This window comes from Balaenoptera borealis, assembly GCF_965194805.1.
Source record: "Balaenoptera borealis genome assembly, chromosome: 10".
In the NCBI taxonomy this organism is placed as follows: Eukaryota; Metazoa; Chordata; class Mammalia; order Artiodactyla; family Balaenopteridae; genus Balaenoptera; species Balaenoptera borealis.
The window spans coordinates 87,791,702-87,804,927 of NC_138874.1; the positions used below are offsets into that span (position 1 = coordinate 87,791,702).

Consider the following 13,226-nt stretch of genomic DNA (forward strand, 5'->3'; position numbering starts at 1 on the left):
CTTCTATCTTCCTGAGATCTGGAGCGGTTAAACAGCTTGCTCGGGTCAGAAGGCTGATCAGAGGCAATTCAGGGTCTGTACCCAGGTCTGGCTGGCACACAGTCTGAGCCCCTTCTATCCCACCATCTTTCACAGATTCAATAAATAGTACTGAGCGCCCTCGGTGTGCCTTCCTTCCTTCTGATTGGGTGTAGGAGGGACGATAAGGACACCACCATCGCAGTTGCTAGGAAGCAGGTGCCAGGGACTGTCGGTTATGGAAGGCGTCTGTGTGGAGGTGCCACGTGATAAGGATGAACTCACTGAATCCTCACAACATCCCTCTGTGGATGTGTTACTATCAGACCATTTTAGAGAAAAGGAAACTACGGACAGAGTGATTAAGTAACTTGCCCAAGGTCCATCAGCCTGGAAGAGGTCCCGCAGCCTGGAATCCAAGCCAGCTGCCTCCAGAACCTGCCCTCTTGACCACTACGTCCTACTGCCTCTCGGCAGCAACGCCTCAAAAATATTCCCATCCTTTCACTCCTAGGAAGTTATTCTAAGGGGAAAAACTGAGTATATGTACAGAGAGTTATCTATCAGGATGTTCCTGGCAGCACGAGGCATAACAGCAGAAGTTTGGAAGCACGTAAATGCCATGCGATGCCTCCAGGCAAGGGACTGTCATGTTGAGAAGGTACACGGGCAGTACTGCAAGACCCTACGTGTGTCATACATGTGCACACGAACACTCAGCAAAGATCCAGGGGGCCACACACGGAGTGCTGACAGGAGTCATCTGGGGTGGGGAAGTAGAAAGAGGGACTCATCAGTGATCTTTTTATTCTCCTTCTGGATTGTCCGTCATTTTTGGTTTTGTTTTTAAGGAAATAAAGATGCCTCACTTTGTAACAAGAAAAATAAAAAGAAACTGTTTCTTGGAAAGAAATAATGCTTTCAAAAAAATACTTGATGGCATCAGAAAATGTCCAAAATACATAGTTCAGGTTTTTTTTTTTTTAAAAAAGAAACGATGATATAAAATATATATGTGAGAAGTATGGAGTTTTGTTTTGTTTATTTTAAAAGTTAGAAGCCAAACTGCTCTTAGAGAATCCATTGATTTTGTTTAGAAAAATACCCTGTCATTCTTGGCGTGAAAGCTGAAGCTCCCCACGCAGCAGCCCCCTCACTGGCCTGGATGGGCCAGCCTGAGAGCTGAACTGCCCCCTGGAAGCAGACTGCAGAGAGGACAGGAGGGGCTGAAGAAGGGGGGACCAGGACTGGGCAAGACGCAACCTTGTTCTGTCACCTTCGGTAAAAATCTGCTTCCCACAGCTGCCTGTGTGCATGATGCTCTGGGGGCCGGGGTGGAGAATGGAGGGACGGGCTGGATTCTGCATGGGTAGGGAAAGAAGAAAGTGGCCACAGGAGAGAGATGGAGGATTCAGGGGAAAGAGGACATTGGCACAAGAAGTGACCCGCGTGTGGAGGAACGGGTGCCCCCTTGACAGTGTCCCGTTGCACATTACAGACAGGCTGAATCCACTGTCCAGAGTGCTTAGGAATAACCAGGAGGTAGGTCTCTGGGTTAAACGTACCTACATAAAGAAATTACACTAAAATGTTAACTATGATTTTCTCTGAGTGATGGGCTAATAGGTAATGTTTATTCCCGTCTTTTATCCGTATTTTCCCATTTTTTAAACAATAAGCACATTATTGCTCTTATAATCGCACGAAGACCCCACCAGGCAGAGGCAGGCACAGGACTGAGTAGGTCTCCCTGCTCCTCGCGCCTCCCCCTCCACAGAGCCTCCCCGCCCCAGGGGACCCCTCCTCTCTGGGGCATGACCACTCCCCATCCCCCTGCCACCCAGGGGGCCCACGAGTTACCTTCCTCACACCTGAAGTCGGGGACAGCCACGTCCTGCAGGGGAATCTGCCGCAAGAAATCCGGGTTCTGGCATCGCGGGTTCCCCGTCACGATCTTCCTCTTGCGCAGCCAGTCGCCCAGCCAAGCCAGCTGGCAGTTGCAGTTGAAAGGGTTGGCCAGAAGGTTCCTGGAAGAGGCAGGTGGTATGACCACGAAGACAACCACCAGACTCAGTTGTCCCAGCAAAGCCGGCTCCTGCTCGCCACGTGCTGGCCACACAGCCACCCAACACTCCCAGACAACCAACCCGCCAAGAGGCAACATTCTAACGTGCAAGGACCCAAACACCCTGAGTCTTTTTAAAGAGACCACCGGAGAAGGCCGTGTCCTGAGGTGGTGGATGGGCAGGGCTCCGGGGCTTAGTTCGGACGGCTGGTGCCCAAGCTCCAGGCCCGCCTGCCCTCTTTGGCGCACTTACAGCGTGGAGAGGGCCTGGAGGGTGTCGAAGGCTCCAGGGGAGATGGTGGCGATCTGGTTGTCATAGAGCGAGAGGAGACGGACGCTGCGCAGACCCGTGAAGCTGTCATTGTGGATGCAGCTGATGCGGTTGTTTCTCAGCATCCTGGGGGCCGGGAGAGGAGGGGAGAGCCCGTGCCGTGCCCTGCGGCCACCTGCCTGCCCTGTGCTTTGGCCGCCAGCGGCCAGTTCACAAGTTCTCCTCTGGGGGCACTGAGCCACAGAGAGGGGAGCCACAGCACAGGACTCTACACCCCTGGGCTCCCCTCCAGGCCTTGCCTGCCTCTGAATTGACCGCCTCTCCATCCTGCCCACACGGCCCCCATGCCGACGACCATCACCCTCACCCCCTGGATGCCCAGAGCCTCCCCAACCTCGGGCCACACTCCGTATCAACACCTGAGACTTTCCTAAAACTTAAATCCGGCCGTGTCGCTCTCCAGCCTAAAGCCCATAGCAACCTCTAAACTGTCCACAGAATCATGTTTAAACTCTTGACTGTGACATGTGAGCGCCTGCCCAACCCAGCCCCAGAGCAGCACCTGTCCGCCTCCCCAGGGATGGACACACCCTCCACTCCTCTGTCCTTCAGGCCTGCTGCCCAGGCCTGCATCCCCACACCTTTCCCGGGCTGGATCTCCTTCTAGAATGACCTTCCTTCCTCATTTATAGCTGCAAAAGTCTCTATTCATCCTCAAACATCTGGCTCAATTCCCTTCCCCAAGCAAAAACAAAAACGAAGCCTGACACAGAATAGGCAATTCACAAAAGAAATTAAAATGGTTTAAATTAAAATGAGTGAACTAGGTGAGGGAGATTAAAAGGTACAAACTTCCGTTACAGGATAAATGAGTCACAGCATGAGATGCACAGAAATAAATAAACAAATAGCTTATGAACATTCACTGAAAAATGTTCAAATCAAGGACGTTTAAGTGATAGTGAATCTTTGCCTGCCAAATTACAAAATAATTAAAAATAAAATAATAATAGTAAAGCCCAGGGTTGGCAGGAGGGTGGGAGGACGGGCACTTTCATGCACAGCTGGCAGGAAAACGACTTGGGACCTGCCCGAGGTGCGCCTGGTGAGATGTGCCAAAATCCCTAAAAGGGCCCTTTGTGCTTTTACCCCGCAGGTCTACCTTTAGGGATTTATCTTTAAGGTAATAACCCCAGATGAGCACAGAATTTCACAACAAAGATATTAATCACAGCATTGCTTGTAATAAAATTAGAAACAGCCTAAATCTTCAATAATTATATAATATATAATCATTCAAAATGATTTGTAAAAGAAATCATAAGGATACGTAAAGACACATTCTGTTTAAGGAAAAAACAGATTACTAAATAAAATGTATTCTAGGATTCCATTAAAATATATCTGTGTGTTTGCATGCATGTATGTGGGTATACATGTGTATGTGTACACAGGTGTGTGTGTGTGTGTGTAACTGGAAGGATAGTTGTCTATATCAACAATTAACTGTGGTCAGTGGAGGGGTTACAGGCATTCCTTTTCCTGTGCCCTCACCATCCTTCACATGCTCCTGCAGGCTCTGTCCCAGCACCAGCCCTTCCTCTCTCCTCTGTCCACTGCAAGTCTTCCTCAGAAAGAACCCAAGTGACTGGTCGAATAGCCCATGGCACCCTCTTTCAAGGAATACTAGGCAAGTATAAAAAAGAATGAGGCAGCCCTCTATGAAGAACCTGCCACACTATCTTTACAAGTGAAAAAAAGCAAGCTGCAAAACACAGTGCATAATAAATCCCCTTGTGTAAAACAGACAAACAAAAATCCACAGGGAATGCCTCCATGCATTCATTTACCTTACACAAATGTCATGATACGTGCTCAGAAAATAAATCTATAGCCTTACTGTGGGCTGGGATTTAAATCCAGGCTGGTGGCTTCTAGAGGTGAGGTCCACAGTGTAGCCATTAGCCACATGTGGCTGTTTATATTTAAATTAATTAAAATGAAATGAAATTCAAAAGTCAGTGCCTCCGTAGCACTGGCCACATTTCAAGTGCTCCATAGCCGCACGTGGCTACCAGATTGGTCAGTGCGGATGTGGGATGTTTCTGTCCCTGTGGCGAGTCTGACGGGACAGCACTGTCTATCGGACGCTCTAAAGGTCTACAAGATCATCTGAAGAGCTAGTGCTGCCTGGACAGAGAGAGGGGCTCCCTTCAGCCTTCACAGAGGGGTGGATGACCCCAGGATCCCACTCAGTCCTGACGTCTGGAGAGCTCTGCCTGGGCTCTGAGTCTTCGGGTCTCAGAATCCCAGGGATGGTGGGAATCCCTCCTCCCCCGCCTACACCCACTTGAGTCACCTATGCGAGGTCCCTGCCACTGTAGCACCAGCCACTCCTGAATTGAAAACACGTGCTGTGCTCTTGCAGCCTGACCACGGGGCGATGAGAGGGGACCTCTGGAGGGGCCCACCTCCCCATCCCTTCACCCGCCATCGACCCCCCACCCTGGGGAAGCAGAAGGCAGCCCTCGTCACAGTGACCAACATCTGATGACTTGGCGCGCTGCAGCCAGGGTCCTCAGCCGCGGCCCCCTCAACCCCTGCAAGCTGGGGCCAGGCAAGGAGACCCCCACCCTCGCTCTTCCCTTCCCTTTAACGCAGACGCCCATGCTCTGGCTTGGCTTCTGCCCACCCCGCTCCCCGGCCACACACTCACAGCGTCCTCAGGCCGTCCAGGCCCCGGAACATGCCGCTCCGGATGGACTCCAGCTGGTTGGCGGTCAGGTGCAGCTCGCTCACTGAGGCTGCGCCCTCGAAGGCCCCGTCTTCAATCTCCGACACCTTGTTGTTGCTCAGATTGCTGCGTGAGGATTATGGAGTTCAGGACCCTTTTCCTGCACCCAGCTCCCATGCACGAGAGCCCTGCCCCCGACAGGAGCTACACCCCACCCAGAATTTCCCCTCCCCATCCTGACCGGCGTCCTGACTGCACCTTCCTGCCAATGGGTAACTCACATTTTCTTCAGATGGGTGAGTTTTTTAAACATCCCGGTGGCCTCCAGGATGGAAATCTCATTGTTGTTTAATCGTCTGTAAGAAGCAAGGAAGGGAACTTACACATCCATAAATGACAGACATCAAAGTATCTTCCAAACTGAGACTATCTGGGACTCAAACAAAGGGGACTCCCAGAAGAATTTCTCTGGTGAGATGAATTGATCCTATTTCAGAAAAGGCTGGACCAAGAGCTGGGGAGTGAATGGGGATATTTTTAACATGAAAAATGCCATGAAATTTACATACATAAATGACAGGCATGTGTAGGTATCCGTGCACGTGCATATATATACGTGCACAAATTTATATTTTTAGAGAAAGAAAAAAATGAAAGAATGGCTTAGGCTACAACTTTAGCTGATGGAATCAGGTCCCCACAAAGAAAGCAAAAGCATGATTGAGAGACGCCCCCCTGGTTCAGGCTGGTGACCTGCCCTGCGGGCCAGAGACTGCCTCAGCAGGGTGTGTGGGACTGGGAGTGAGAAGCAGAGGGGCCACTTCCTGCTGGAGCCAGCAGCTGGCATGCTCCCGGGGTGCGGTCTCCAGTAGTCCCCAAATAGAGCTGCAACAGAGGAAAACCCGGAGGAGGGCCGGGAGGGTCAGTGGGAGCTGGGGGCAGGTAAGGGTGCGGAGCGGCTGGGGGCTCTCACAGCTCGGCCGTGGCCTGGGGGATGCGCTCAGGGATCTTGGTGAGCTTCAGGCTGGAGCACTCCACCATGCTGGCCTCGCAGCGGCACTTGTGGGGACAGACCACGTCGCTATTGCATTCGCTGTTCAGCTGGTAATCCTCCGTGCCTGTGGTGAGAGGGCGGGGGCCAGGGGCGGAGGGGTTCCAAGCAGCCCTGCCCAGCCCAGAGTCTCCCGGGCCCCCCTGGCCTCCCACTGCCACCGTCCCACCCAGGCCGGCCTTGGTCCCCCCTCTTACCTGGAATGAAGTACTGCTCTTTGGCTGGGGAGAGAAGCAGAAACGCTACAATGCTGGGATTGTCCAGGACATGCAGGGAACAGCCCAGGCCCCACCCTGCTGCCCAGCGGAAGCCACCCCAGGAACCAGGCTCGGGTCACAAACCAAGGCCCCAGCGCCCACCCACCCAGCCCCTGTGTGAATGTCTTGCTGCGAACACAGATATTCCTTGCCCAGGCTGATGCAGGGGACAGCACCACACCCAAGTAAACCTCTTCCAGGCAGCACCAAAACCACGGGAACGTTCACATGCAACGGCACAGGTGAGGATGGACCAGGATCCGGGCTCAGAAGCCGACCCACACTGTCCCCAGCCACTTGCCGTTTCTGCTGCCCCAGAGCCTGGAGGAGGCAACCATCTCTCTGAGGAGGGTTCCCAGGCCTCCTGAGTGTCTTAAAAAGCTTGAAAGAGGACTGTCCTGGGAGGAGAGGGACCTGGGTCCTTGCCTGTCCTCTCCGGGGTATCTTCAGCAAGCTCTACTACCTTCCCAGGCCTCAGTAAAACAAGGGGTGGGAAATTGTAGATCAAAGTCTACACTGTGGGCCCGCACCCTCCAGCGTGGGTCCAGAGTGGTCCAGGGCACCCTTGTTGGGACCATCCAGGAACATCACAGGGTCCCTGAGCAGACTGAAGGCGGGCGGGTGGGCGGGCAGGCGGGCAGCTACCTGAGCACCGGAACTTCTTGCTCTTGATCTGCCCGATGCGCTTGTTGGCGAGGCGCCGGGGGCTGGCGCAGCGGGCCCCGCTGGTCTCGATGGGGTTGGTGCGCAGGAAGTCCGCCAGCCACTTGAGGTTACAGTCGCAGATGAAAGGGTTCTGGGCCAGATGCCTGTCCAAAGGGGGCGGATGGGAGATCAGAGACAAAGCTGCACAGTTGTGCTGACCGCCACCTGGACGGGGCCTCACTGCTTGCTCGTGGCCAGAGCCCGCCTGGCCCTGGGGAGAAATGCACCACCTGGGGACAGCACCTGGGGGTGCCCACCACCTGTGGAGAAGTCTTACCAGAGCCTCGCAGTGGGGATGGAACTCCACAGCCTGGAGCTTCCAGCTGTCCCTTCAAGACTCACTCTGTCCCATCTCCTTCTACTCACCTGTCCCTCCCTCTGCCCTGTGACAAACAGGAGTGGAGGCAGGAGCAACCTAGAGACCGGCCAGGGCACCTCTGTCCTTCCAAGGGCGAGGTGATGGAATGGACATTAGAACCCAAGACCTCAGCATCCAGCGGCCTTTGGATCCCACCGGTGCCATGAGTCCTGGACTGTCCCCTCCCTGTGGCTTTGGGTGGCAGCAGCCTCTTTCCCACAGCCTCTGTCAAGAAGGGGCTGGGGCCAGGGTGGCAAGGCTGGGCCTGCAGCTGGGGTAGGAGGTCTCAAAGTGCCTGCTGCGGCCCCTCAGCTTTCCATGGAATCTCCATTCCTACCCCAGGCCATAGGGGCTGCACCCTCTTGACCATTTTACAGGCCGTCTCTTGACACAGCGAAACTCAGAAAGCATTACTGAGTAGCTACTTATTGGGGAACCACTCATATCTTCTTGCTGGCTCCCCGTGTTACCCGTAGGATAAATGTGGGGCGGGGGCAGCTGACAGGTGATACTAGCTGAGGGAACCCGGGTCACTGTAAGTGACCACAGGGGTGTCTTTCCCATTGGCCCTGACCGCCCTGCAGGCTCAGACCAGCCACATCTGAACCACCCAGCAGCCGGCTTGCCCACCTGTGTCTGGGCCAACGCGGCACTGCGTGCCCTGCTTTCTACACCGAGACAGCCCGGGAAAAGGATCCAGCACCTGTCCTGGCTACTGTTCCCAAGAGCCAATGCTTCTGCATGGGGCCAGCTCAGAGGACTCGCCATGCCGTGGCTACTCTTCCTTCATCTAATGCCATTAATTCAAGTCATCTACATATTGGCCTCAGCCCAGGCTCTTGCTAGGGCCACACAGCTCTCTCCAAGCAGAGGCACGAGCCCTTGCTCAGAGTCTGCGCTCAGCTCAGCTCAGACCTTGGCCACTCTCTCTCCATCCATCCCCTCCTGGGCTCCGCCCTCTGGCCACTGGTCAGTATGCTTGGTGACAGCTTTCCCTGCCCAGCTGTCCTTGCCACTCCCCTTTGCAGCACCTGCCCCACTTTCCTGCCTGAGTCCTGGCTCCTCTCAGCTCCACCAGGTGGGCCAGGCCCCTCCCACCCCTTCTGCATCCCGTTGGATGGTTTGTTTCCCCGACTTAAACTGCCAGTTTGCACAGCGAAGATGTGTGTGCTGACTCCCCAGGGTAGAGTTCGTAGCTAATCTAAAGTACACCAGGATTCAGGGATTGCTCTGGGATCCTTCCACCCGCCCCATCCACATCTGTTCGTGCCTTAGTACACAGCCTCTGCCTCAACGAATTGCTTCCCTCTATCACAATCTTGGCAGAAAACTCTGCTTAAAATCAACTCAATTATGTTGTTCAGGCACGTATTAAAATGTCCAAGGGGTGCAGAGTAGAATACATCCTTTTTAAGAACAGGCTATTTTTGTCAAAAGCAACCTACAAAACTTGAGTCACCCACCGAGGCAAGTGGCTTCTGTATAAACTTAAGTATCTGCCATAAAGTAGAATTTTTAAAAGGTGTAAAGAGCAGGGAACTGGGGAGAGAAAATGCTCAGGAGGAAGAAAAAAATCTGTTTGGGAAAAGATAATCATGTTAAAGGCACACCCAGAAATAGGCTGCACATGTGGCCAGACAATTATCTCCATGGACATTTCTGACAGTGGAAGGTAGAAGGGGAGACCGATTCCCAGTCTCTTTCTTGGATTAAGCATTAAGAAGTCACAACTAAAAATCTTTTGGGCAGATACTCAACATCACTAGTCAAATTAAACCCACAACGAGCTACCACTTCAAACCCACTAGGATGGCTATAATCATAAAGAAAATCGATACCAAGTGTGGGCAAGGATGTAGAGAAACTGGAACCTTCATAACATTGCTGGTGGGAATGTAAAATGTATAGCCACTTTGGAAAACAGTGGCAGTTTCTTAAAAGGTTAAACATTCAATTTCCCATGTGACCCAGAAATTCCAAGAGAAATGAAACCCTTTGTCCTCACAAAGATGTGTAAGAAAATGTTCACAACAGCATTATTCATAATGGTCCCAAAGTGGGAATGATCCAAATGTCCAACAGTGAGGAAGGATAAACAAAATGTGCATACAATGGAAAATTATTTGGCAATAAAAAGGAACAAATACTGTTATTGGGTTGGCCAAAAAGTGCCTTCGGTTTTTAAGTAAAAATAAAAGACACATTTTTCATTTTCACCAAGAACTTTATTAAACAATGTATTCACCCTTTTGTTCCACTACCTTCTGCCATTTTTCAGGCAACTTCATAATTCCATCTTCCCAAAACTTTTTATCTTTTTGAGCAAGAAACTGTTACAGGTGCTTTTTACCATCTTCCAGGGAATTGAAATCTTTTCCATTAAGAGAATTTTGTAAAGACTGAAATAAATGGAAATCCGAAGGCGGATGAATCAGAACTTCCCAGCCAAGCTGTAACAGTTTTTGCCTGGTCATCAAAGAAACATGCGTTCTTGTGTTATCCTGATGGAAGATTATGCGTTTTCTGTTGACTAATTCTGGATGCTTTTTGTCAAGTGCTGCTTTCAGTTGGTCTAATTGGGAGCAGTACTTGTTGGAATTAATCGTTTGGTTTTCCGGAAGGAGCTCATAATAGAGGACTCCCTTCCAATCCCACCTTATACACAACATCACCTTCTTTGGATGAAGACCGGCCTTTGGTGTGGTAGGTGGTGGTTCATTTCACTTGCCCCACGATCTCTTCTGTTCCACATTGTTGTACAGTATCCACTTTTCATTGCCCGTCACAATTTGTTTTAAAAACGGAACGTTTTCATTACGTTTCAGTAGAGAATCGCATGCGGAAATATGGTCAAGAAAGTTTTTTTCGTTTAACTTACGTGGAACCCAAACATCAAAGCAATTCATATAACCAAGCTGGTGCAAATGATTTTCAGTGCTTGATTTGGATATTTTGAGTATGTCGGTTATCTTCCTCACGGTATAACGTTGATTGTTCTCAATTATTGTTTCAATTTGATGGCTATAAACTTCAACTGGTCTACCAAACCGTGGAGCATCGTCCAGCAAGAAATCTCCAGCACAAAACTCCACAAATCACTTTTGACACGTTCGATCAGTCACAGCACCTTCTCCATACACTGCACAAATCTTTTTGTGCGTTTCAGTTGCTTTTTTACTTTCTTGAAATAATGAAGCATAGTATGCCAAAAATGTTGCTTTTGTTCTTCCATCTTCAATATTGAAATGGCTACACAAAAATTCACCAATTTTGATAAGTTTTTTAAAAAATGCACGCTGATATGACAGCTGTCACAATACAGTCTAACAAAATTGTTTTGAATGAAGTTAAAGACAACTAAGCACTACTAGAGCCATCTTACGGAAAAAAACAAAAGAACCTTTTGGTCAACCCAATACATACTTGCAATGTGAAGGAATCTCAAAAACATTATGCTAAGCAAAAGAAGTCAGTCACAAAAGATATATCACATAAGTCCATTTTTATGAAATATCTAGAAAAGGCAAATCTATAGAGACAGAAATTAGATTAGTGCTTGCCTGGGGTTGGGCTGGAAATAGGAATTGATTGCAAATGGGCACAAGGGATTTGGGGGGATAATGGAAAATGTTCTAAAATTGAATTGTAGTGATAGTTGAACAACTGTAAATTTACTAAAAATCATTGAATTGTACACTCAGAACAGGTGAATTTTACGGTATGTAAGTTATACCTCATTCAGGCTTTAAAAAAATTCTTTTTTAATCTCTTGGAGCAAGTAAAACTACAAAATCAATACTGTGACACATGGCACTCAGCCACAGATCTTGGAGCTATAAACAAATCAAGCAAGATTTTGTAAGTTTAAATCCGCTCGGTTCTGACATAAGACTCGGCCAAGGGTTTAACTGTCTGAGGCTATAATAACAATATCGGATTGTACCTTGGATTTGCATTTTTTAAAATTCTTGTTCTGAATTGTACTTCAGTTGTCAATATATAATAGTTGTTCACGAAGTTCAGTTTTGCTTTACAGCCTTAACAATGAGGTCTATTCTTAGGGTAAAAGCACAATTCAGGGGCAAGTTAACTAATTTCTCAGTGCCAGTGAAGAGATGCCTGAGACCAAATCCCTGCTCTACTAGATGTTATGTGACCTAGGGTGAGTCTGCCTCTGCCTCAGTTTCCTTATAAGTAAGGCAAGGATGATAGAACCTTCATTCATAGGTCATTGTAAGTATTAAGTAAGATAATACGCGCAAAGAACAGTGTCCTGGCCTTCAGTAATAAACAGCGGTGACTATCGTTATTATCAGTATTGCTACTATTACCATCTCTCCTATGGGAAACCTTCCTGTTCTAACACTCTGCTCCAGCTTTGTGCCCTACTATTGCCTTGGTGGAAGTGGCCAAGATCTCAGGGATGGTACCTAGGAGGATAGAAGCACTCCTGAAATCCAGCCAGGTAAGTGGACACAGGCAGAGGCCGCCCCTGGTGAGCACAGTCCATTTGATGTTCTAGCTCCCCTTCCACCTTGAAAGCGAGACGTCTCCTCACATGAGACACTCAGCCCCATTCTCCATCCCCAAGGCATTCCTGCGTGTGTGTCCCCGGCCCTGAAATCTCCTTAGTGCATTTCTCTCAGATGTTCTGCCAGCTCCGTAAAATAATCCACCTTGCCAATGTCTCCCTGTGACCTCTCATTTCACATACTTGGCAAGATTTCCCCGTGGTGCTCCCTCCCCCTCTCCCTGGCTATAAGTAAATTAATTAGCAGGAGTGGGCTGCCGGCGGGTATGTGGGCTCTAATGAGTTTGTCTTCATGGCTGACATCCCTGCTGACGTGCAGGGTCCCAAGGGAGCAGGAGCTGTGCCTTCTACTCAATCTGTTTCACACTCATCCCAGCACTCGTGCAGATCTTAGCTGACGGAGAGCACTGCCCAGTGGGCAAACAGTGGCAGGGATGGCAACGACAACAATGGCCACGGTAATATTAGTAATAAATGCCCATCAGGCACGCATCACAGGACCCACGGGTCAGCACGCTGAGTCAAACTGCAGGCTCAGAACCAAAGATGTGGAGTGTAGTGCCTGAGTTTAACCAAATAGTAGGAGAGAAGTTTCCCTATACAGAAGCATTCCAGCTAAAAAATAAGGACTCCTTTAAAGCATAACTGCAACAGCATTATCAAATGAAGAAGGAATGTTAGAATTCACATATCACCATTTCAGGATCCCTAATGAACAAGTGGGTCTAGGCATTGAAATCAATGACTGTGTTTATCACAAAAAGAAAAAAAACAGATATCGTGAGCCTCCTGTTGAAAGTACACAATACTATGATGTCATCTTGCCAGAAAAAGAAAAAATACCTGAACCTGACCCAAGCTCCTAGATGAAATATTCTATCTGCAGGACCTAGAGAGAACAGAGGAACGTGTGAAACTACACCACAGGGGATGCAATAAGCAAATCCAGACTGTGGGGAGCTCTATGGATCCAATAAAGCAGTGTCTTCAACAAATAACGTGCAAGGAAAAAGGAAATGGAGACCACACCTATAGATTAAAAACAACTTAAGTAACACATCAACCAGTATCCACCAATTGTACTGCATAGGCATTTATTTATTTATTTGTTTATCTACCTATCTATTTATTTATTTATTTATTTATGAGGAAGAGGATTTTAAAATGCTCTTTATTTTTAAAAAATTTTTAATGTACAGAAATCTCTTGCATTCCTATACACTAACGACGAAAAGT

At 49.2% G+C, this 13,226-nt stretch overlaps 1 protein-coding gene across 2 annotated transcripts in view; it reads right to left on the bottom strand.

Annotated features, from left to right (window-relative positions):
- The window catches only part of SLIT1 (slit guidance ligand 1), a 175,423-nt gene that overhangs the window by 37,295 nt on the left and 124,902 nt on the right, over positions 1–13,226 (bottom strand). For both annotated transcript variants that reach the window (XM_082406495.1, XM_082406496.1), the window contains 7 exons: positions 7,042–7,205; positions 6,337–6,360; positions 6,062–6,206; positions 5,370–5,444; positions 5,071–5,214; positions 2,337–2,480; positions 1,879–2,045 (listed from right to left, as the gene is read on the bottom strand). In XM_082406495.1, coding sequence (XP_082262621.1) covers positions 1,879–2,045; positions 2,337–2,480; positions 5,071–5,214; positions 5,370–5,444; positions 6,062–6,206; positions 6,337–6,360; positions 7,042–7,205 — 863 coding nt within the window. The remainder of the gene's footprint in view (positions 1–1,878; positions 2,046–2,336; positions 2,481–5,070; positions 5,215–5,369; positions 5,445–6,061; positions 6,207–6,336; positions 6,361–7,041; positions 7,206–13,226) is intronic.